This window comes from Diaporthe batatas (assembly GCF_019321695.1).
Source record: "Diaporthe batatas strain CRI 302-4 chromosome Unknown Contig00015, whole genome shotgun sequence".
NCBI classification, from domain to species: Eukaryota; Fungi; Ascomycota; class Sordariomycetes; order Diaporthales; family Diaporthaceae; genus Diaporthe; species Diaporthe batatas.
Genome location: NW_025408562.1, coordinates 1,222,710 through 1,246,658, shown reverse-complemented (window position 1 = coordinate 1,246,658; position 23,949 = coordinate 1,222,710). Strand labels below are relative to the sequence as shown.

Below are 23,949 nucleotides of genomic sequence, written 5' to 3'. Positions count from 1 at the left end.
CTACAGTAGACCCAGCGAGAACTGCAAAGAATTGCTCTTTTTAAAGCCATCTTCAATCCGGAATATAAACCTCGCTTCCATATCATTCATCACCCGGACGGCTTGAATTCTACCGAGGCATCCAGCCTTCGTGAGACTACACAGCTCCTTCTACAACATGTAAGCACTTGAGCATGGGTATTAGACAGTGTGCCTCGCTACTGTGTTAAACTACATAGACTAAGGTAAAAATCGACGTTTTTGGTGGGAAATGCGTGTGCGTTGGTGGGGTGGTGCATGGAGGGGTACACTGACTTACTTAAAGCATACTTACCCAGCCCCTTTCCATTTGTAAGCACCAAGCAAATTATAACATGCTCTAACTAGAATATACTCTTTAAGGTAGTAGCTTTTTAAGTCTAATTCTTACATAGGAGTATATTGAGGAAAGGCGCCAGGACCTTCCGATGGAACGCTAAACTAAACTGTTCTCAAAGGGCAGGCTGTGTCTTTAAAGAGCGCATAAAGACTAGGATTACATATATAAATCCCTACACCCCAAGTCGCGCGTATCTGACTCTTGTAAACTTCTGTCCCCCCGCCAAGACTTACAACACAAAAGATCAACAGGACTGCGGTGGGACTGCAAACACATGGGCCCCGTCTTTTTCATCACTTCCGGCTGCGGGAGGGGCTGGCCGATCCAGATTGCTGGGTGTTGTTGACCTTGTCCCAAAACGGCCCGCTTGCATTATCTCGATTGTTCAGACGTCCTTCAAAACGTGCTGTTCTTGAGGCTTAAGAGTGCTTAGTAATTTATGTGGCTAGTGTGGCAGTGCAGAACGACTACACCAGTATAATGTATAGGTATTTTGAAGCTATTCAATGTTTCCAAAGTCAACATCCCCTAGCATACAGACAATATTAAACACAGCCTTGCGAGAAGAGCAAGGCGTTAAAGGTCCAGCCACATACAGAGAGGACGACCATTTCCCGTTGGTGCAGATATAGAGCTAAGCATATTTACTGCGTTTACTATAAGCAAACGCGGCTGTGAATAATGGGTGCTGGATTCAACATAATTCTCCCCTTGGGAATGACTAAAACTGGTCATATGGTTTTGTTCCGCTGGATATAACATCATGTTCACCGCGATTCCCTCTTTTCCTCTTGTCTCTTCTCTCCTGGGTTCCCGTGATGACAGAGATCGGCTCCTGGGCACCGAGCATGGGCCTGCAAACAGAAGCGAGAAATTTGAATATTTATTGCTTGTGCTACTAACTTGCCGTTTCCTTTTGAAAGATCCATGGTGGAAACGTGAAGTCCGCGAGGTGGCACTTTACAAGGATTGCTTTTGTGGCGAAAAGACCGGAGACCTTGGGCCAGCTGGCTTCCGCGTTCATGGTGTCACTACATTTTAAAGCGAACTCATCGTTCTCTAGGCCATATACGTCAATGCATCCCATCTAGAACTCTAATATGAGCCTGAGCTCCTCAATTTTGATTTGTTTCGTTTTGAAGGACCGGTGAATCCTCCCTTTCCTGCGCCCATGCATGTTTTGGGGGCTCAAGGTGCCATCCAAGGTGTAATTTGACCCTGGGGAAGTACCAGGAAAGTACATGCGTAGACTGCAATCAAATTGTGAGCAGAGGTCTCGCCTAGACACACACAATTCGAAACTAACTACACATCTTCACTCTCGTCTCGATAACTCAAGGTCCAAATCAAAAACACCTACAGAACTGTCAACTCATCTTCAAAAGCCCCATCTGTTTCCTGCATCAACTATGATGGAGGCACATGCATTACACGGTCTATCCACCCATCAGGAGGGCTTCACTTTCCTGGCACAACTTTCAGGGCCTTCCTTCTACTGTGTCAGGCCTCATAATTCCCCAGGCGACTGCTTTACGGGGAACCCAATACCCCACCTCTGGCGAGGATTTTGTAGCGTTTCCGCGCCTAGGAGAGGCGATCAAGTTGGCGGGCCCTTTCCCCCGCCCGCGCCGCCCACTCCCTCTCCGCCGCCGCCTCCTCCGCCAATCTTCTCCTCTTCTCCTCTTCTCCTCCTCCCTCCTCCTCTCCTCCCTCTGCCTCCGGTGGCCGTTCACCGCCTCCGCCGCGTCGGCCTCCTCCTTGTCCAGCTTCGCCTTGACCAGGCGCCTGGTCCTCTCCTCCTTCTCGGCCTTAGCCGGGTTCCACCACGCGGCGATCTCGCGGCGGGCGTTGAATATGGCGAGGGCGAAGGCGGCCAGGGAGACCACAAACGCCGCCGCCGCGATGGTGTGGGCTCAGCCCCAGCTCGCCCCCGCCGCCTTCTCCTGGGCCTTCACCAGCCGCTCGAGGAAGGCGAGGATCTTCTCCTCGCACGTCGTCGTCGTCTTCTCCTAGGAAACCAGCTAGTGTATGCGCAGTCTCTGCGCGGCCTGAGAAGAAAAGAAAGGAAAGGAAAGAAAAACTCCCCAGGAATCATCTCTGTTTTTCTTGCCCTCCCTAGTGCGGAATGCGCAGTTCGCGACTTCCTTCTCGTGGACGGAAACTCGGACATGGCCTGGTCCAGCCTCCTCCAGCGGAGGCTTTCCTCCTGGAGCGCACTTCCAGGTAGGAGCTGGTGTCCCTGTGGTTGGCTGGGGTGACTTCCTTCCTCGATTTCGACACGGCAGGAGGAAAAGGGACGCGGGTCCATTCTTTGCGTTGTTGGGTAGGGGCAAGGAGGCAACGAGATGGTCTAGCTGAAGCATTGACATAAATGACAGGTTTGGCTAGAAGACGAGATGGGTGTTGAAGACGAGGTGGCATAGAAGACGAGATGGTCTGGAGAGGGGTTTGTTTGGAGGACGAATCTATCTGGATGGCGATTTGAACTGAGTGGCAAGTTTGGCTTCTTGGAATTTGGTCTGCATGACGAGATGAAGATCGGATTGCAACTTGGGTTGGATGGAAGCCGGTCAATAACCCTTATAAAGGTCTAATTGATCTGTCAATACGCCTCTTCGAAACACAGAGGGGGGATGTTGCCTACCCGCGCCACCAGGATGTGTGTGATGATGCTGATGGGCTCGAGATCGGCATCTGGTGTAGAGGCGGGAGCTGCTGTGGCTTCCGGATGATTGCGTCGCGTATGGATGGTTGGGGATTGACGCGGGGCCGGAGTCGGAGTCGAAGTTGTCTTCAGAACCAGAATTACTGATGGTGTCGTCGCCGGGCCAAGCTTTGTTTTCATCATAGACGGCCATGCCAGCCGCGACGGCAGCATTTAATGCATTTATGCGGCGCGCGATAATTCCGGGAGGACTTTGAATGTGATATCGACTATGGTAAGGATTCTCGGAATCGATCAAGGCCATACTCTCGGCCATAGTGACGGTAGCAATAAACACAGGGTAGGAGGGTGAGGTAGAAATAGCTGTGGCGATAGCCCGGACAGCACGGGCGACAACCAGTTCGCGCTCAGGCTCAAAAGTGGCAACGAAAATAGGTAATTCGACAGAGTCGGCGGCAGCCCTGCAAGCTTGTTCCATCGTGCGCGTCGGTTCGGGGGGCATGTAGAGGCCTTCGTCCGCTACTGTTGAACGTGGGGGAACCCGGGCACGAAGGGTCTCGAGGTTTTCTCTGTCTCCACTTGTACGTGTTAGTCACCTGCTATGAGCCTAAAGTGTTGCATTCTGAAACATTCCCAAACATGAAAGAATTGGGACCCGTAAAAGGAGAATAATGGTGCTTACGGAGGAGGGAGCGGAGTTGGCGGTGGCTCGAAACGCCTTCTTCTGAGAGAGGCACTTCGGATACGTTCGATCCTTTCGGTACGTGCAGCATCTCGGTCTTGTGCAGCCTTGATCTCGGCTTGTGCAGCCTTCATCTCGGCTTGTACGGCCTTGTTCTGGGCTCGCACATCCAGTTTGTGCTGTATCCAGGCTAGGAAACGGCAGAAAGGGCACGCCATTGAGGTTAAAGCACTGGAATCTTTGGTGGTATGTTGGAGTAATTGCGAGAGGTGGCTGGGATGATCAGACGAAAAAGTAGAGGGTAGTCAAGATTAGAGTAGACAGATTGAGTGATTCTGTCAAGAAAGTCTGTCTTTGAGCTGGTCAATGGGCTGCTGACGGACGGAGTGTGTTTGTTGTGGTGTCGTGGTGACAGACGGGCAGGGGCAGAATTGAAGGTAAGGGAAAGGAAGGGAAGACAGTCGGGAGAAGGTGGGAGAAAGCCAGCTCACTACCTGCATTCGTCCCTTCAATTCCTTCAATTTCAAAATCTACCTGCCGAAAGATCTGTGTAGGCACTTGGGCAGTACCATCAAGCACTGCCAGTGGGAAGGCGCGATGTCTTTCTGGGCTGATTTTGATGGCGCCATCCTGTCCCTGGCGCCTCGACGGTGCCGCACGTACGCTCTTGACACTTTCTTCTTTTGCATCCATCTGACATGTTCCCTGCCCCAAAAAGTCTGACTGCCTACAATGTACCTAGGTACTTATCTACCTAGGTAGGTACCCACTCGAGGTACCTAGATACAGCACGCCAAAGCTCGCCACATTTGCACTGTACCTAGACGCCTGGCTGAGCACCCGCCCGGCTGCGTTTGACCCCCAAGTGGTGACTGCCTCGTGCCTGGAACCGAGATGGGTGAAAGAAAACGTGTTGAAGTACATTTACCCAGACTTTGGTCTGACCTCTCTCATTGCCCTCAGTTCTCAGATGCTGGAGAGGTATCTGCTGGAAGTGTGTCCTTTGGCAGAGTGGTGTGTGAGACCAGACCACGGCGGACCTGTCACGCGGTCTTTCGCTCTTGCCTGCGCCTTGTCCAAGCCTCCCGTAGTCCGTTCCCAGGTATGACTCTACCATCGTTGGTGGAAGCCCTTCTGTGGCCGCGTGGATCTGCTGGATGTCAGCGTGTGTCCGTCTATGGATATTTGGTTCAGGAAGTACCTACCCAGGTGGTAAATACATGTTCGGCCGCCTTGAACGCCCCATTTATGTCAGGCGTCAAGGAAATCCGCAGCACTGAAGTGGGAATGTGCAAGGTACCCGTACCCATCTTCCTCACTGGCAGTTTCTCATGCCACTGGGACCCTCTGTCCTCTCTAGGTGCTCCCACAGCTACAAAGATGAACTCATGACCTTTACTGGTCCTCTTCGTTCCTTGAAACTACACTGACGAGGGATCATGGTCGTTCTTAAAGACGGGGACTGTGTGTGGTTGGGCCTTCTTGCAAGGCTATGTTCAATATTGTGTGTGTGCTGAGGGATGTTGGCTTTGAAAATAGCTTCAACATAGATGCCTATAGCTTCAGCCACACTATATTTTTCCTTTACACTATATAACTATCTTTTAGTTTAGCTACTTATTTCTTCCCTAGTAGTTTAGAGCTTATATATAAAGTCTTTAATAGCTTTATATATATCTTTATAGTTCTTTTAAAGAGGAACTTTAAATTTATTCTTTCCTTTATTTCTATTATACTTTTTTATATTATTAAAAAGTTAATAGTTATTAATAATAAAAATATAAATTTAAAGAAAAATAAGTTTATTATATTTTCTTTTTATTTTTTTATAAATTATTTTTAAAACTTTTTTTAAAAGTTTTAATACTTTATTATAAAAGTTTTAAAGGTAGTATATTATAAATTATTTTTTTATTTTAAGTTTTTTTAAAGTTAATAATTATATACTTAAATAGAGGCTATTGTCGGTTGGTTTAGCTTACATGTAAGAAGTGGTTAGTTGAAGTAGTGTGGATTGGTAATAGTTAAAAGGTTTGCCTGTGGGCGGTAAAGCGCCTAGTTGGGTTGGTTAGACTTGCTGATTAAGCTTAGTTTGTGTGTGTGTATGGGCTTATTAGCTTTATAGTAGCTAATTTACTATAACCTACTATTCCTATATTGGTAACTTTTTAGTTTTTTAAAATTAAGGTCCTTTATTTCTTTTTTTTAATTAATTAGAGAGCTCTATTTATTAATAAAGTAGGTTTTAATTAAATTACTTAGAATTACTATTAAATATATAATTATAATTTACTTGATTTAAGCGCCTAAAAAACCCTTTAAATTAATATTTTATAAATTACTTAAATTGCTTAAATTTAAATTGTTTTAATAGATAAAATTAAGTATAAATTATTAATTAATTAATTACTTATTAGGTTGTTATTAGTTAGTTATTAATTATTAACATTTAGTTAGTTAGCTAATAGTCGTTTAGTTAATCCTTTTAATAGTTTTTTCTTTTTATAATAAATTATTACTTACTTTATTAGTTCTTTATTTTTTATTTAATTAGCTATATAGGTAGTTATAGTATTTCTTTTTTATTTAAGTAGGGTATTTAAATAAGGGTAAGGAGAGCTTTAAGTACTAGTTTAGTATTTAGCCTAATATAAACACTACTTAAATAAAGGTTATTATAAAGGTCCTTAAGAAGTTTTAACTTTACTCACTTAAGGTAGTTATTTTAGTACTTAAAGGTCTTATAGAAGCACTAAAAGTAGTTATTAAGGTTATTTTAAAATAAGTTATTAATAAGGTTACTAATAAACTATTAAACTTTATTATTATTAGACTTAATAGCTATATATTCCTCTTTATAAATATTACTAATATACTTCTTTATTTTATTTTTTAACTTAAACTTCTTCTTTTTATTAGGGTAGTATAGGTAGGAGTGCTAATATATATTTATAATAGTTATAAATGATTTTATTTTTAGAGAGGATTTAGGATTATAATAGCTATAATGTTAGAGTGTTTTATTAGTAATTATAAAAAAGAGAGAGAGAAAAAAAGAGAAGTTAAGAAAAAGAGTAAAAATTACTTACTTAGTTAATTACTTAAGTAATATAAAGATAGATAGGTAAATAGATTAATTAATAGATAGTTAAATAGGTTAGTTAATATAAAGCTAAAAAGGTTGACTAATAGGTAGCTAATTTAAGGGTCTAATAGGTAGGCTTAAATTATTAATTGTATATAAGAGAGAGAGAAAGAGTTATTATAAGAGAGAGTTGTAAGACTTATTTAATAAAGGGGTCCTATTTAGTGGTTAATTATACTTAGGTAGCCTAAACGACTTACCTTTTAGAAAGGTTATAACAATAATAATAGTATTATTAATTCATCTTTTTTAAACTATAATAATAAAGTAGTCTTATTAATTTATCCTTTAAAAGAACTTAATATTTAAGTAGCTTAAATAATTTATCTTATTATTAAAAGTTAGTTAGTAATTAATTAGTGTTGGTTAGCTTACTTTATATATAAGAAGTAGTTAGTTAAAGTAGTGTAGATTAGTGATAGTTAAAAGGTCTGCCTGTAGGCAGTAAAGCGCCTAGTTGGGTTAGCTAGACCTGCTAACTAAGCTTGGTCCATACATACACACAGGCCTACTAGCCTTGCAGTGGCTAATCTACTACAGCCTACTATTCCCACAGCTATAATATTAGACTTTATAGATTTATTTAATAAAAGTTTTATTAGTATATATATATATATATATATATATTTAAAGGGATAATTTTTAATTAGGCTTCTTTTAATATAATTTATTTATATAATAATTATTTTTAAATTTAATTTTACTATATAACTTTTTTATAATAATTAAATTATAAATTACTTTTATTTATAATTAATATTATTATTAAAATAATATTTTTAACTTTATTTATATATTATAAAGTTAAAATTATAAGTATTTATTATATTATAACTATTATTATTAATATTATATTCTTTTTAAGTATTAAATCTTAAGTATTTATTATTATATAAAGATACTATATATATCCTTAAATATATATAGAATAGAAGTGAAACTATATAGATGTCTATGCTTTTTACTAGTCTATACTAGCCTTAAGATCTCCATTTACATCTTATTAACCCCCTCACCATCCATCAACCCTTGTACATAACTAGGGCCAACGACGATATATCCTTCCCTGTCATGATGCCATCAAAGAATCATGGGCACTGGTGCGCCTGCGATATAATCCACAACATCGCCGGTTCCCATCCCAGGAGGCCCCGAGCCAATGTGTCCTTTGCCTTTCGTGAACATATTCCTCCGTCCAGCCAGCTCACCGAGCGATGTCCCGAGGAATCGCACGACCTCGGAGTCGCCGCCGATATCCACCAGCACCATGTCGGCTATGTCCTCGTACGGGCAGTCTCCCCCCCCCCCTCCCGCGGCTTCTCTTCCAGGTGGGTGCTAATGCTCAGGTACAGCTTTTGAAAGCCCTCGGGGACCGGCTCAGGGACCATGTCGAAGAGCTCCCCGGTGTTAGAGCCGTCCGCGAGCACGGCGCCGTTCCACTTCCGTTGGAACCGCGTGTGGGCCTTTTCGCCCGGAGGACCTCGAAGATGGCCTGGGGCACGGAGTAGTAGGACGGAGTGCACGGCGAGTCGTGCCGGGCGAGATGTACCCAGCGGCAGAAATTGGCAAGGTCTCGCCTGATGGTCATGAGTCTCCTCCTGGCAACCCACAGCGAAGTAGTTGGTTGTTGCTACTGTACAACCTGCACAAGTTCGAAAATTCATCTTCCGCGTTTGATTCCTCGTCGCCTTCATAGAAGTCGACAGACGACTGCACACGAGCTTAAACAGTTGACGACTCGAGACAAAACCGTCCGTGCATCGAAAGTCAGTTGGTTGCGTTCCGCACGAAATAGTACATGATTCAAAAAATATACATTGTAAACTTGAACTTTTCAAGGTAGTCGGGCTTCGTCTGTAGCCTAAAGGCGAAAGAATACAGGTAACAGCGAATGGTAGCACAGGTTGACAAGTATGAGTGGCCGCAGCTATATCGGTTCTAGTTAGCGATGAAGACCTACCGTAGTGGGATCCGCAGGTAGTTGTTAAGGTAAAATCATTACATAGATACTGTAGGATTGCGCCATGCGCGCGAATGGCTGTGCTAGCGGGTATTAGATATCCGTGGGACTAGGGACCATCCGGGATATCTGCCGTTTGTTGCTTTAAGACTTTGGGATATAAACGGCTCTTCGGCCTGCCCCAGACGATTGGAGAAGTACGGTAGGTGGAATCTAATTCTTCAGTCGACCAGCAGCATTGCACAACGCCGACGCAACCTCCTCCACAATAATTTGCGCTGAGAACTCGCCTCTTCGATCCATGAAACAGGCTTCTACCACCTCTCGCATATAGAGACCACAACAATCCTCGATATCCCGAAGGTATAAAAACGCCCTCTCCTTCGCTCTTTTCACTCCGGGCCCCGTGTGTTCGTACGGCAGTTTTCTCCTGGCTCCTAGCTGACAGAGGAGAATTCCCAATTCCAAAGCTGGATCTACTTTTCGGCCCAAAGCCTCCTCTTCATCCGGCATCTCCAGAGTTTGTCGTTCCGGGTGTGGACTCCCGAAACCGAATTCCACCCATATAGAACTCGTTACTTTAGGTCCCCATTTGTCAGCATGCTCAGGGGCATTATCCGGCAGGGTCCTCCCAAACAGCTGATAGCAGTCCAGGTCACGGTGGATGGAATCGTCGAGATTAATTGACATAAAGTGAACATGGGACAATGCGATCTTCGCCGCCAAGCAGATTCTGCTTTCTGGTCTAAATGTTTTATCTTCAACAAGACTGAGCAATCGCTGGCTTCTGGCCAAGTCGCGTGTGTTTCTGACCCGCTGGAGATAGTATATCTCCTCCCCGCGGCGCGTCATCTGCCCAATGACGTTGAATTCCGGATTCGCACTTCTCAGGCCGGCAAGATACTGAGGAAGGCTGGTTATTTCCGTGTGCTCGCCCGTTGTGATGGTCGTCGAGACGAGGTATTCTGGGCATGGATTTCCGTCGGGCCTCTCAACTCGAGGCATCAGGCATGTAACCATGGCGTTTTTCTTGCGCTGAGGATCCAGAAACCCGCCCGCTTCCATTCTAGCCATCATGTCTTCGGGCTTCTCCTCAAGTTTCACTGCCAGGTTCAGTGGCTCAGGGGAATTGATAGCCTGTACCGCGATATGCAGACCTCTCAGTCCAACTCGAGTATCCTCCGTCTTCTCCCACAGATTCGGTTTATTACTCATGGGACGCAGCTTCTTGAACGGGTCGTCCGGAACCAGAAGCGGCATCATGTCCCTGAGCACTCGAATCGCCTCCTTGAGTTGCTGGATCAGATCTTCGAAATCGGCTTTCCCATGGTCCGCCCAGGCAATGAGTTTACCTGAACCGACATCTTTCTGTGCCTTCTTAGCTCGATTTTGCATGTGCTCTTTTCGTTTCCTGAAGAACTCTGCTGTAACCAAACTTGGGGGGCCCGTGTGGTCGGGTCTCGGCGCGTGCTGTATCTCCCCGTCTGGCGTCGTATGGATAGCATCTGAGCCGCCTTTATGTTGACCCTTGTTCAGTGGTAAACCTATCCCAGCAAGAGCACCTCCTAAGTCAACAATAGCAGACCCTACGCCTCCACGTTCCTTGGCCTTGTCTGACGGTTTCCTCAGCCTCCTCCGCGGCCGGTTCTCTCCTGACACAGGATCTTCAATCCCCGGGCCATGATCCTGGGTACAGGAAAGATTGCTGCACCCAGTGTCAAAGTGTCGGACAATGACATAGCACTTGTTGAAAATGTTGGTAATTTTGATGATTCGGTCTCCTATCTGTTGCCGGCTCCACGCTTGGCCAGGCCGAGTCTGAACTTTGCCAGGACTGGCTTCTTCTAGACACGCCTTATACTGCTCTAGATGACTCCCGAAGACCCATTCTTGAGAGTAGAGGGCCTCCATGGAGATTTCGAAATCGTATCCGAAATCCTTAACTGTTCGATAAAACTTCCAGGCATATTGTCCGGCGCCATACAGGGCCATCACCGCCCTCAGCGCTGGACTCACTGCATCCGGAACCACAACCATGGCGTTCTGTGTCAAGCTGATGTAGGAGACACGCGGCAGGCTTCGCGGGTCTGGGCATGGGCACGTCGTGTTGAATGAGCTTCAGGAGGACGGAGCTGAAGAAAACTGTTGATACGGAATCACGCCAACGCGTCTTTGCTGATGGGCAAGCATGAGTTGCGTGGTGAGGTGTACGTGGTGAGATAGTGACCTTGAGATATGGGTTGTATTGCAAGGTCCGTACTCTATCTTATCTCTTTAGGAGGAAAAGTGAGGGAAAAAGAGTGGAAGGGACATGGAGGTATTTCAAGGAGCGTGTGACCCGGGGTCAGTCGTGCCGATTGGCCTGTAGGTGACACAGGTGCAGGCAGCCAGGGTCGGCCCACCCAGCTACCACTTTCTGGTCCTAAAGCGCCACGGCGGCATGCGTTGAATACCTATTGGCCCATCAACGCCATCAGGCCCGACACAGGTGAGCCGTTTCCTGCACTGACACTTATCTGGCTTCATACCCCGCTCCACAGGCAACCAAACACGAAGCTGAAGTTCCACTTGTTGTTCAATCTTTGCGCAAGTTTCATCCACCAGAGACACGTTGTTCACCGCAGCAGGCTCCTGGCGCCAGTCTGTCGTCAACCTGTAATTAGAGCAAATGCGAGGGCCAAGCAGTCAAAAACACAACAGCAAGAACGACTACAATTCTACCAAACAAAACTTATCTAGGCCCGCCTTGGCAAATTACAATGAACGCTTGGCAAATTGCAATGAACGCAGCTGGAGCCGACCAGAACCTCCGTCAGGCGCATGACAGGCTCGACGCGGAGGCTTTTCGGCTTCGTGCTTGGACTGAAAGAGTTATGGCAGATCCCGAGAGGAATCAACTGCCACCCGAAGTCTCAAGCATCTCCAACCAGCTTTCATCTCAACTAGTCAACCTCCAAGAACGCCTGAAGAAACGGCGAGATTCGTCGACACTGCGGAATTTGGCTCGCCGTTCGATCTACAACCCATCCCGACAACGGCTCTTGTTTGATGATGAGTTACGGGTCTGCCAGCAACTGAACAATGCCCTGTCGGAGTATTATCCGCCGGAAGCAGCTCTACTTCAGTCGATCAAAACCCGGCAGGATGCTCTGAGCGCAGATATCGATCGTATCAGGTACGAAACCATTCAATTAAGGCATGACGTTCAGATCATACCGCAGGACACTAGAATTAATAGTCGGGGACCTGGACCGCGGGTTAACAACCTTCGGCTGCACCGTACCAATATATCCGCTCAGGATCCGTATAGTCTTTTCCAAGCCTTTGACGCCAATAACGTTGAGCTCCATGATGCAAATCTACACTTCGGTAAAGGTCTGGATCGGCTGGCAGCCCACTCGGAGGAAGAGAGCGATGAAGCGAACTTACTTGACTATGGCCAGCGCAGAGGGAGCGACCCTGACACAACAATGGGCAAGCGATTCCCTACCATCGAGAGACTCCACACAACTTCTGTGAAAGGGCTCCAGCTTCTCGCGGAAAGCCCAGACATAGAGGGCCATGAAACGGAAGAAGCAGCAACTGAGCTCCGATCTTGGGGAGTTGGGATTCTTGAAGGCCCGCTGGGACTGGATCGGATAGTTCAACCCAATTCTGCATACGAGACAGGCGTACCGCCGCTGGATGTCGGCTTTCAACGGCTCTCGACGAAATTTCTGAAAATCCTGCTCAACATTGGTAGGTATAAGACTGCACACGTGGAGTCGGGCAACATTCGAAAGTTGCTAACTGCCTTAGAATTCTTGATTGTTTCACTGCAGTTGGACACCCCTAGCACAATATCCTATCTTCACGATCTCGATCGAATATTTGATATGGAGGCTCTTAAAGACGATATCCAGCATCTCTCCGTTCCCTTCACGAACCTCGAAGAAGAAACCCCTGCGCAATATTTCGTTGATATAATCTATAACGAGATTGAGGATCTTTATGATATTTCACCGGGTATAGCATCTCTTCGACATCTTTGCAACTATAAGGAACCACGTCTTATCAAGAGACGGTCCTCTAGCGTGACATCGGCCGAAGACTTTGCGGTTGAACGACTTGAACGTAATGCCGAATTGATCGAAGAGAACCTTCAACTAAGCGCAGCTATTGCAGCATCGCTACGGCAAAAGGAGAAGGAGGAACGAAAGGAGAAATCGACCGAAGACACGATGGCCTCACTTTTCGAACAGGAGATTATGCGGCTCCAGGAATGGAAACGCAATTTGAAGGTAGAGGTCGGATTGCCAAGGGAGATCTCATCCATATTGCTCGAGTTACAGAGATCGCTATCTAGTGAGTAATCCTGTGTGCTTTTGCAGGACTTATCGATACTAACAGCCTGAAGAATTGAAGAGAGGCTTCGATGAAGCCGGTCACGAAAAGAGCGGCCCTTTGGATGCGCAGCTCAAGATAGCACTGGATGACTTCTCTTCCCACGTTCATCGGCTTGATGAGCTTTCGATCGAGAAAAGGCCGCATAAAGACGACAGCCTAAAGGGCCAGAAGCGTTCTAAAGGAGGCGGAGAGGATGCGCTGATATCTGGTGCCGTAAATATACCGAGCCCGAGAGCTTAGTATAATCTTTCATACTAATATAAGTACCTATACTTCAATACATATTGATGATCGCATGAACGAGTGCCGCCGAATTTATTCCACGACGCCCGATTTGATTGGCCGACTTTAGATTTAAGTCGCTTCTTACTAAGATTAAAGTGTTGCTAGTTTAGGTCCCTCCGGGCTTCTTATAGTTAAACTTCGCCCCTTTTTACTTAGGTGATAGTGATCTTATTCACGCTAAGCTTATTATTATATTTTTAATAATTATAATTCTATTTAAACTTAAATTAAAAAAAGAAACTTATATTTTTAATCTTAATAGGTCTAGCAACCAACCACCACAAGCTCATTATATGTGTGTATGGAACCTCCCTTATTAATCTAAGCTGTTTTAGAGCCTTGGTAGCTGGGAGGAGGAGAATGATTGTGTGTATCTCACAGTGTAGGAAATGCGGATGAACAAGCAATTCAATCAGCGCCAGTGGTTTAGCGGTAAAATCCATCGTTGCCATCGATGGGCCCCCGGTTCGACTCCGGGCTGGCGCAGACTTTACATACCTTTTGCAAAATCCAACATCTCGATTGACCGAGATCTTTTTTTGTCGCCCCACACACGTGCAGGATCTCCGAACAGAGCTATCGCCATCATCTTGTATTGGGTTTTGATAATTAGCGTTCAGGACCAGCCGGATTGAAGTTGAGGGGAGAAAAACGCCCGAAAGATTGAGCGGAAGCCACAAAGAAATATGCAACACCCCGCACTTAGGTAGGCAGCATGCTGTTCACCCGACTGGTTTTGCATCCTCTGTGCCTGCAATCGCTTGAGAGGAATCGCGGCCAGGGTCAGACCCTTGTGGCACGATGCTGTGGTAGAACGTGACAGAGTTGAGCTTGTAAACATCTAAACCGCGCGAGAGGTAATCTCGAACAGTTCTGATGAAGATGTCGTGGTTAGTTCTACGGGGCTATCCCGTTGCCGGATCTAAGCAAAACCAATGAATATCTCTTCAATTCCTGCTGAATTGAATTGGTACGATGTCTTGTGCCGGCTGAAAATGAACATTACCAAACATTGAACGCCACACAGCTTTCCAAGTGGGCCACCTGAAGGCGACATCGAGTCCAGGCAAGCATACCTTACAAGACACTATGGCGCTCGTATCACCCTCTCGTCTGGATACGATCAAATAAGTATGATATCGTGGCGAGTATGCGCACCGGTAACCAAGCGAGACACCAGCGCAAAATACCATCAGCAGGCGAGTGGCGTATCTCTGCGCCAGTTGTCCCATCATCACCAGGCTTGAGCAGCCTCGTTCCTCGCATTCTGATACGGACTACCGTATCCAGGTGTTTGATGTTCAAGCGCGTGTTCTCTTGAAGGGCCAACATGCGAGCCGTTTTAATGGCACTCTTGACTTGCCTCCCATTTAGATTCCATTGCGACAGTGTCGTCAAATCATCGGGCTCGAGGTTGACGTCTTTAGACGGCAACCTCTTTACAAAGTTGGACCAAATCTCTCTCCGGGCGCTTGACGTAAGATCTCGATATGAGAGGATAATGTCGATCCGTGACTCGAACGCTGCATCGATGCTGTCGATACGGTTCGTTGTCAAGAAAAGTACACCTCTGTAGTACTCCAGGAGAACCAAGAAAACTAGTTTCCAGATTTAGTCGTGCTTCTTTTTCAAGGAAAGCTCATTGAAGACTCACTGGAAACCAACTCGTTACGCTGGATGTTATCACTCGTTCGTTGTTCCAGGAATATGTCAGCCTCATCTATCAGCAACACTGCATTCCAGTAGGCACAATGCTCGAGGGCTTTCTTCAGCGAGGACTCAACCTTGCCTGCTTCGACCCCAAGGTCTCCCGCTCTAATTCGATACAGGGGACGTTGAAGGTTTTCGGCGACTAAGAAATGTCAGTAGGGGGCGTTTTAGCTTGAGAGGACATATCTGAAATCATGTCATCTCACCGGCTTCTGCTGTCAAGGTTTTACCGACTCCAGGTGGACCACCGAGAAGCAAGATCATGCCTTTCCCTATTTCATACAGTGAGCCAGCAGCCCCTGTGACGGGAGAGCATGGTGAAGGTGTGCATTGACATACCTTTCCCTTGGATGAAATCGTCGAATACGTGGTCAGAGACCCCATGCTGAGACACCAAAGCCAGAAGGAGACTCTTCTCTTCTGTTTCAAGAACCAAGTTCTCGAGTATCCCATGGTTCCACGAAATGGGCCGCAGACCATCGATATTGAACTTGTGCCACGACTTGTTTTCAAGAGCAAAGCCTTTGACCTTTGGTACCGCCAATATCAAGTCGCTTTCATCAAGTGGCGGTATTGTCGGCGAGTCTCGTTTCTCCACAATGCTCAGATTCTGACCTTGAGGATTTGACAGTGCCGTGAGTACATTATCATCCTTTGCATTCAGCGGCGCCAGAGACGGTTTTGGACTGTGAAATTGATGGTATGCCTTCGCGTCCAAAATAACACGTTCTGACAGCTTCATGGACAAGTTTAGTAGATGTGTATGTTACATAGTGGTGGAATGTGGGCTTACGTATATTGTATCGTCACTCCCATAATCAAAGAGTCGTTGTCGGGCGGAGACCTTTGCGCGCCCTTGGAATATCCGCATGTGGCACCCACAGAGGCTGTGAAACATCTTGCCGCGCTCGGTGAGGTGGATCCTTATCTGCTTACTTTCACTGTGGGTGTTCAGAGGAAACACGCTGAAGTCACTCAAACGCCGGATGCCTTCGTAAGGCGGCATTTGCCACTTCTTTTTGCGCCATCCGCGTTTCTCTCCATCCCAGTCCAGAATAGCGACCTTCAACAGAAGGATCTCACCGGCAATCGTCTCGATCTTAGAAGCCTTCCTGAGTTTTCCAGCACTCAGTATGTCATCTTTTGACCGCACAACAATATCCCCGGGCTTGTATGCAAGGAGGATGTGATCGAAATCGATGTAACCAGTGGTCTTGAAGTCTTGAAAGGCTCGGAACGAAGTTGTCAACTCTTCAGACAACAGCCCGATGAGGAGTTTGAGTAATTCTTTTCCATCTTTGTCCTTCTCGGCCTTCTCACTGGCAATGAGGCGATCCCAACGATGAACAAAAGGCTCAAATCCGGCGTTGAATTCGAAGAGTGGAGCCTCGGGGTCGAGTTCTAGATAACCCTCAAACACCACGGACAGCCTCTCCTTCAGAATTTGATTCTGAACTTGGATTGAAACTCCCCGAACTTTTCCCTCTACTCTGTGTTTGTGAACGATGGCGAAAGTCCTGGTAGGGTCTGTAGTCTTTTCGCCTTTTCTGGCCTGGTGTTGCTGAAGTTTGACTTGCGGGGGCACAATAGCTGTGAATACCCATGCCCGTCCTTCGTCTGATTCTCTTGTCGAGTAGAGATTCAGCACCTCGATCCTCCCACCCACATCCTCCTCCTCTGCGGGGACGTCATTCTCATCCGTGTCGCTTTCGTCCACGTCGTTCTCATCCGTGTCGTCCACCTCATTCGCATCCATATCATTCCCAGTGCTCTCTCCATCATTTTCGGCAGTGGCCGTTTCTGACTCCATTGCTTCAGATTCTTCGATTGGAAATCGACGCCCTTTTCTCCCATTCCCGGGACTCATGAGGCCACTTGTTATGCTCTCGCTTTCGATTGCCTGGTCTGAGCGAAGGGCAGATGTTGCATAAGCCATGTCGTTTATAGTCTTTCGCAATGTTTCGACACGTCCAGTCAAAGTGATGTCCATGACACCATGCCTTGTTGTTTGTGTTGGCTACTGTCGGTATCGTATTGTTTTCTGCCTTGTATCCGTTCTTGGATAAAGATGCGAAGAGTTCAAATAGACTCCCAACATTGGTGCCCATCAAAGTCTCCTACCTAAGTATCTTGGAATTGTCTGCAATGCTTCCAGCTAGTACCTTCTGGGTTGCCGTTATGCACGACACGTGTCAAATGTCAGTAGTTCGCAGCTGAGATTGCCAAAGTAGGATACATTTGCAGGCCACGTAGGCCGGGCGGGTCCTGCAGGGTGACTGTGTCACCAATGCAGCCGCCGTGGCCCTCGCAACCTTGGAAGCAATCGGGCCGCTGCATATACTGAGACACCCATCGCCGACTAATAATCAGGCTGGGCAGACTGTGAGGCGATGGTGCAATTGGCACTGATGCAGTTGCTGCGCATTGCAAGGAATTCACACAGTACAGCATTGGACTCACCAGTGAAATGACCTGTGATCGGCGCGTGTAGTTGCAATTTCTTACTCATACAAATGTTTCATCTTTAGCGAGTCGGAGTTGCGCACTCAACCGTTTTGACGAAAATCAAGTGTATCAACCACCCTGTACCTGCTCATCCCCCCAGAACCGGCCACTGCACGCCATGGACGTCATCCATAGTCTGGTCGCGGACGAGCTAGCCGCGGCAAACTTCAGCGACAAATTCGAATATGGTGAGCAGGACCTGGGATCCGATGAAATTCGTGTCCTCGTGGTCATGCCAGATTGCTATCAAGAAGATCGCAAAGACATCCATTGTTACATGATACGAATGGATCTGGCCGCAACGGAGCGGTTTGGACTGGACAAATACCCATTTGTGGCATTGTCCTACGTTTGGGGATCACAGGAGGACAAAAAGTCAATTTTCATCAATGGAAAGACGATCCAAGTCACCAAGAATCTCTATGAGGCCTTGCTCCACATACGAGAGGTACTCTCGCCTGTGCCGATGTGGATAGATGCGGTTTGCATCAATCAGAACAATGACGAAGAGAAAGGGAAACAATTGAGAAAGATGACCGCCATATACCGTCAAGCTTCCGCCGTAATTATTTGGCTAGGTCCTGCTGAAGGGGACGACACAGATCCCTACGGCGTTTATCGCGGCGAGTTTGCATTTGCAGCAAATTTTCTTGCCTCGGTCGGCGACACACACGCTTTTCTATCCAAGCAGGAAGATCACGCGAGTTATAACGCCTGGGTTCTGTCCAAAGGCCCAGGGCTGTCACCCTTGCATGCAGTCTTGTGGGCTATCTGTTCTCTGCCCCTGTGGACACGAGTTTGGATCATGCAGGAGATTGTCCTAGCTGGGCCAGACGCTTTCATCCTATGGGGCCAAAAGATAATAGACTTTAAGGTCATGGACGAACTTCTAAAAGCCCGTCAGCAATTTCGACCAGTCAATCTCCTGTCCGAGGACTCCGCGGTATCTTTGAAACGATTTGTGATGGCCACACAAATCATCGGCCTTCGATTCAAGAAAGTGGGGCTTTTGGAGGCAATGCTTGCAGTCCGGTACAGATCGGCTTCAAACCCGCATGATTATCTCTATGGTCTTCTCGGCTTCGCGGAAGATGGACGTCTCTTCGAGCCTGATTATAAGAAGCCTATTCAAGATGTCTTCCTCGAAATCTTCGATGCCATTATGGGGACAGGGACCAACTTGGGAAGGAGAATCAATGTCGAGCAAGCAATTAACCTTGATATTCTCAGTACGTGTGACCGCGGTTGGCAGGAGGTGTCATCCACGCCAGAACGAAGCGAAACCCAAGAGTGGCCTACTTGGCTCCCAGACTGGTCCTGGACGCCAATCAAGCAGCTGTCAGATGATTATTGCTCAGATGACATGATGTATCAATCTCATGTGCGGTCCCTGCTCTTGGACTCGCAAGACTACACGCCAATCGATCTCAATGCCTGTGGATCAAAACACAATGCCAAGGTTTCTCGGAGTGTGTTGCAATTGAGGGTTCACGGCATAGAGTACGACACGGTGAGAGAAATAATTGGCCATGAGACTGGGGTTGACTTTGACAATACGGATTTCTGGGTGGATTTCGTCAAAGAGAAGTGGGATAAAGGTCTCCTCAACCTGCACAACGTGTATGAAAGCCTGGACGTTCTCAGGCACGCATGTGAGCGAACAGCCAGGTATGGGCACGAAACCAATGTCATCATGGCTAAAGGTCCCAAGATGAAGGCTTTCGATGTGGAAGAAGCTGGAAGAAGTTCAGGGCTGGGACTCTGTCATGCCGACAGCGCCACTCCGAGAGCATCTGAGCCGTTCGACGAGGGTGAAAAGGTCGAAGGTGTAACTCCTGAAGGAAAGGGGTCTTGGAACCCAACAACGTACTTGTCAATCGGAACAAGCAAGAGCAGCTATTGTATCACACAGCGAGGATATTTCGGCCGAAGCCCAATGCCGCCCCAGGTCGGAGACAAGGTCTGCATATTTCACGGTGGCAAAGTTCCCTTCCTACTGAGGCCCCAGGAAAATTCTGATCATTTCAAGTTGGCGGGGGAGATCTGTAAGGCCTTTTGCACATCCTGCGAGTTTTTACTGGCTACCACTAATAATCTTTTAGATATCCACGGCATTATGAAAGGGGCTGCAATGAACGCGATGAAGGATGAAGCGAAAGACTTCGTTCTCATTTAAGCCTCGCCTCATAGTCATCAAGACATGCAATTTGGGAGCACAATCTTCGTTACGATCGCGGAGCAATATCCGGCATTTAAGAATGATGCACGATACCAATCTGCATCAAAGCGCCACAATACAACAGATTATACTCATTCGCTAAACAATATCTTGTTGTTCAATTACATTTGCCTACGAGAATGTGCTAGTAACTAATTATGGCTGCGTTTTTCCCTCGCTTCTGCTGAGAAAATTATCGTGCCTTGATCTTGAGTTCTACCGATAGTATGAAGCTTGGAAGGTCACGCGCGTAATGAAAGCGCTATTATCACCACAAATCCTTGCCAATGTTCCAGACTCAAAGAGGCAAACATTTTGGTTGCATCGTGAGGCTTTAGCTCTCAACAAGAGACGCGAGCCCCAACCTAGCACGTTAGGCTCACCAAGCTCCCGGTACGGGCGGCTGACTAGCCTCTGATGTCGGCTAATCCTTCAATAGAGACAGATCGAATCTGGTGTGCGTCCCATTCGGCTCAATCAGCCGACATGGAAGGGACGTTCCGTGAAGGAAATCCTCTCACTCTGGTAGGATTGATGCTAACTAGTCATGGGATCTAGACCAAGCTGGACAGCCTTGGGCTTCGGAGCCTCTTCTGGTATATTACAGCCCCGACAGGCCCTCTAGACTGGACATTGCAATGGAATCATTCAAGTTTTGGGGACCCGTACATCCTGTTGTCACGTACGGCTTGTGGGAAGTCTAGTCAGAATGCGAGTCTTACCACTTGTCCTGGCACCAGTGTCAGTTCTGGCTGGCATTCTACCGACCTTTTCTATTCCCGGATGGCCCAGCACAAGCCCAACCACCGTCAAGGCATCGAGTGCTGCTGCCGTCACCGGTGCCCCGATACCTAAGCCCTCAGGAATCAGTATATCCAGCGTCACCTATTCAGGAAAAGGCTGCCCATCCGGAAGCGTGTCGACTTCCCTGTCCGCCGACAAGACTGTAAGTCTCCAGGGCGGCCGGTGCAAAACCCTCCCTTAAAAGAGGGCAGGAAGCTAATCATAAGAGCAGGTCGTGACCCTCGGCTTCGACAAGTTCCAAGCATACATCGGGCCGGGGACGTCAGCAGCAGACCGCTCCAAGAGCTGCAGCCTCGTCCTCACGCTCAGGTACCCACCGGCATACTCCTTCGCCGTCGTGTCCAGCACGTACCACGGCTACGCGCAACTCGACAGCGGCGTCACGGGCAAGTTCTCGTCGGCCTATTTCTTCACGTCGCTCTCGGGCGCCACGTTCAGCACGAGCACCAGCGTGCTGGGCGGCGGGGCGCTCGAGGCTGGGGATGTCTACACCAAGAGCGACACGATCTCGACGCCCAGCTTGGTCCTCAGCCCGTGCGGCATCTTGGGGGTCGGCTCGTCGGCCCTGCTCAACATCGGCAACACGATTTCCCTCAGCAGTTCTAATTCCTCGGCTGTCGGGTTGATGACGAATGATGATGCGACGGTATCTACGACGCAGCAGGTGGCGTTGAAGTGGTTCAGTTGCTGATGGCGCGGGAGGCTTGGATGACGTTTTGTTCTGTTACATGTCGAATGCGATGCTGGGGTTATTGACACATACCTAGGTACAGGGCGAGGGCTGAAGCCTGCGGCTACCACATAGACAGATGGACAACATTTCCAAAATTTTGATCTGAAGGCAGCGCTGAGATGGTCTTGACATCCTGTGTTTGACACCAATTGAGATTTGGATTCAGACAACATTGTGTTAGAAACTATCTCACAAAGACATAGACTCTTCATGCAGCATTAAAGAATTCGGTGCCACGTCGATTCAACTATGCGCATGTCACCACACCCCGTCAGAACTCAACCACACTGATCTACAACTTGAAGCTGATACTTGGCAAGTCCTCAATGCCTTGAGAGTTTCACACTGCCTTCAACCTCAGACAAGTTCAGCTATAGTGGTGACTACACGAGTTCTTGTAAGGTGACAACTCGCGCCTGCACTATCTTCATCTGGGAGTCTGGCGGGATCACATCCAGGGATGGCAGGTCAAACTTGGATGGTTGGTGATGAAGTCTTTTCGCTATATTCTCGCTTAAACAGGGTTGTGGGCAGCAATCCTAGTTCTTCGGGCTCGTTCTTCAGCCACAACTTCGTAAAACATTGGGGGCGGATTTGCCACGGATGGCCTGCAAACGTCGGTCTCACGATAGCAACTTAAGCTTAATACCTAGAATATCAAACTCGTATAGTGACACTTTCTTCCTAAGGCTTAAGCTTCTGTCATATTGCATCATGATTATAGTTATTGACATCGTGTCCTTTTCAAGCGTTGGGTCTTGAGCGCTGACCACCCTCCGTATCAAGGCGCCATGTATGTCCTCGGAGTTGACGTATACGGAATAGAAGCGAAACCACTTAAGCTTCTGTGACTATGCCTTGGCAGCTTTGAATAAAAAGTAACAACTATGCCCTTACTAGCATACAACAACTTAAAAAGTGTATTTAGCTTTGTGCCGACTTCCGGACTTTCAACTATCGTTTGAAGTGCCGTACACAGTATAGTCAAGAGCTTGTCAACACGAGCCTACAACCATGTACATAATCTCCCTTAAAGCACGTATATGTGAGCCAGGGTCGGAGCTCTTCAGAGCTCTTCGTATCGTGTACTAGTAGTCAATAACAAACAGCTTTGCCTATATGATCTACGCCACAAGTTCGTCCCGCGGGATCCAGACCCGCGTCCTGGGTGAAGGATGACCCCTCGACAGAAATCTAGGCATCGGAACCTTGGGACCTGAAACGACAGCAACAAGTGAGACCCCACTGTTACTGGACAAAAGACTATTTACCTCACACCACAAGGGCTCTTCGCGTCGCTCCCCCGCCCCCTATCGCGCGCACTTAAGACCTCTGTTGTTGTTTTTTATACTCAAGACTAAGACGCCGGGAGACATGAGCCCCGAGTCCCGCCAACATAGCCTGCGCCCGCTCGCGCTCCCTAGGCTGGACACGTATATGCTCTCCGCGCCGGGGTGCCATGGTGACGGATCGTACACATACTTGTGCCCGCACCGGGATCGTTCCCAACATTCAACGTTGAGGCCATACACGAAAGGAGTATTTTCCCGCATGTTTCCAAGATACCACTAGGTTTGGGTCCGTCAGCAACTCCTCCGGAACCAGTTCTGGAACCAGTTCGAGTGTGTATACGCGGCCCCCACTTCTTTCTGTATACGGCGGTCTTTCCCTCGCACCAACCATCCCGGCGAGGACCTTTTGTAGTCTGTCCCAACTAATTGACTAACCACATCTCCAGCAAAAGGGGGGGGGGTTCCCTGCCATCTCCATCTATCTTCCAACAAAGACCCCCATCATGGAACCGCACGTCGAACATCGTGTACCTTGGCCACGGAGAACTAGTGCCTCGGCGTTAGAAAGCCCGCCCGCCCGTATCTCCAGGTGCCATGCCAGTCAGGAGGAGGCCGGCGTCGAGCGAGCAACCACAAACGTCCGGGGCCCGGCCTAGAGCAGGTCCCGCGGGCCCAGCGGACGTTTGACAGCCCTCACTCCCCTCCCCCAAAAATAAACGGCCCTGGCAAGTCCGCAGCCGCGAAACGGTCCCCGCGCCAGCGCCAGCGACAAAAGAGAAACGCCCACGCCCAGTCCGTGCGACTCGAGTCCAGTCCAGTCCGGTCTGGTCCAGTCCAGTCCAGTTCAGGCAGACCTCAACGTTTCTCGGAGCCTTCGGAAGGGGGAGGGCCCCACTACGGCCCAGGGGCGCGCTTCGAAAGAAGCCCAGAAACCCTAGCAGCTACCAGCTAGCCGGCTAGCAGCATCTCGACAGAGCTCCCCGAAACGGGCATGCTGTTTCGATCTGTGCGCAAGGAGATGGCGCCGCCTGGGTTGGCGGGAGGTCGCACGGCCGGTCGACAGCAGCCGGCCCAGCTTGTCGATGATAAAGTCCCCGGTGACGAGGCGAGGCAGGGCAAGGTGCTCCCATGCTTGCAGCCTTAATCCATACAAAGACGCAGGAACACGGCCCTATCGTTATTACTATCATTATTAATCGCGAAAGG

At 47.9% G+C, this 23,949-nt stretch overlaps 5 protein-coding genes across 5 annotated transcripts; 3 read left to right on the top strand and 2 right to left on the bottom strand.

Annotated features, from left to right (window-relative positions):
* Positions 1 to 9,489: 9,489 nt before the first annotated feature.
* KVR01_011357 (uncharacterized protein) lies at positions 9,490 to 10,847 on the bottom strand (the record flags this gene model as incomplete). The annotated part of the gene is made up of 2 exons (XM_044788853.1): positions 9,490 to 9,555; positions 9,624 to 10,847. 2 exons carry the CDS (start codon positions 10,845 to 10,847, stop codon positions 9,490 to 9,492), a joined length of 1,290 nt encoding a protein of 429 aa, XP_044639732.1.
* Positions 10,848 to 11,290: 443 nt separating this feature from the next.
* On the top strand, positions 11,291 to 13,499 carry KVR01_011378 (uncharacterized protein). Its single transcript, XM_044783357.1, has 3 exons — positions 11,291 to 12,548; positions 12,609 to 13,154; positions 13,207 to 13,499. Exons 1-3 carry the CDS (start codon positions 11,570 to 11,572, stop codon positions 13,434 to 13,436), a joined length of 1,755 nt encoding a protein of 584 aa, XP_044639753.1. The 5' UTR covers positions 11,291 to 11,569; the 3' UTR covers positions 13,437 to 13,499.
* Positions 13,500 to 14,241: 742 nt separating this feature from the next.
* On the bottom strand, positions 14,242 to 17,259 carry KVR01_011272 (uncharacterized protein). Its single transcript, XM_044794321.1, has 5 exons — positions 15,985 to 17,259; positions 15,531 to 15,927; positions 15,398 to 15,463; positions 15,136 to 15,333; positions 14,242 to 15,079 (listed from the first exon to the last, which is right to left on the bottom strand). Exons 1-5 carry the CDS (start codon positions 17,179 to 17,181, stop codon positions 14,583 to 14,585), a joined length of 2,355 nt encoding a protein of 784 aa, XP_044639647.1. The 5' UTR covers positions 17,182 to 17,259; the 3' UTR covers positions 14,242 to 14,582.
* Positions 17,260 to 17,712: 453 nt separating this feature from the next.
* KVR01_011245 (uncharacterized protein) lies at positions 17,713 to 20,036 on the top strand. The gene is made up of 2 exons (XM_044792851.1): positions 17,713 to 19,741; positions 19,799 to 20,036. The coding sequence occupies exons 1-2, from the start codon at positions 17,815 to 17,817 to the stop codon at positions 19,870 to 19,872; spliced, it is 2,001 nt and encodes a 666-aa protein (XP_044639620.1). The 5' UTR covers positions 17,713 to 17,814; the 3' UTR covers positions 19,873 to 20,036.
* A 587-nt stretch (positions 20,037 to 20,623) lies between these two features.
* KVR01_011331 (uncharacterized protein) lies at positions 20,624 to 21,409 on the top strand (the record flags this gene model as incomplete). Its single annotated transcript, XM_044787021.1, has 2 exons — positions 20,624 to 20,860; positions 20,930 to 21,409. 2 exons carry the CDS (start codon positions 20,624 to 20,626, stop codon positions 21,407 to 21,409), a joined length of 717 nt encoding a protein of 238 aa, XP_044639706.1.
* Between the last annotated feature and the right edge of the window lie 2,540 nt (positions 21,410 to 23,949).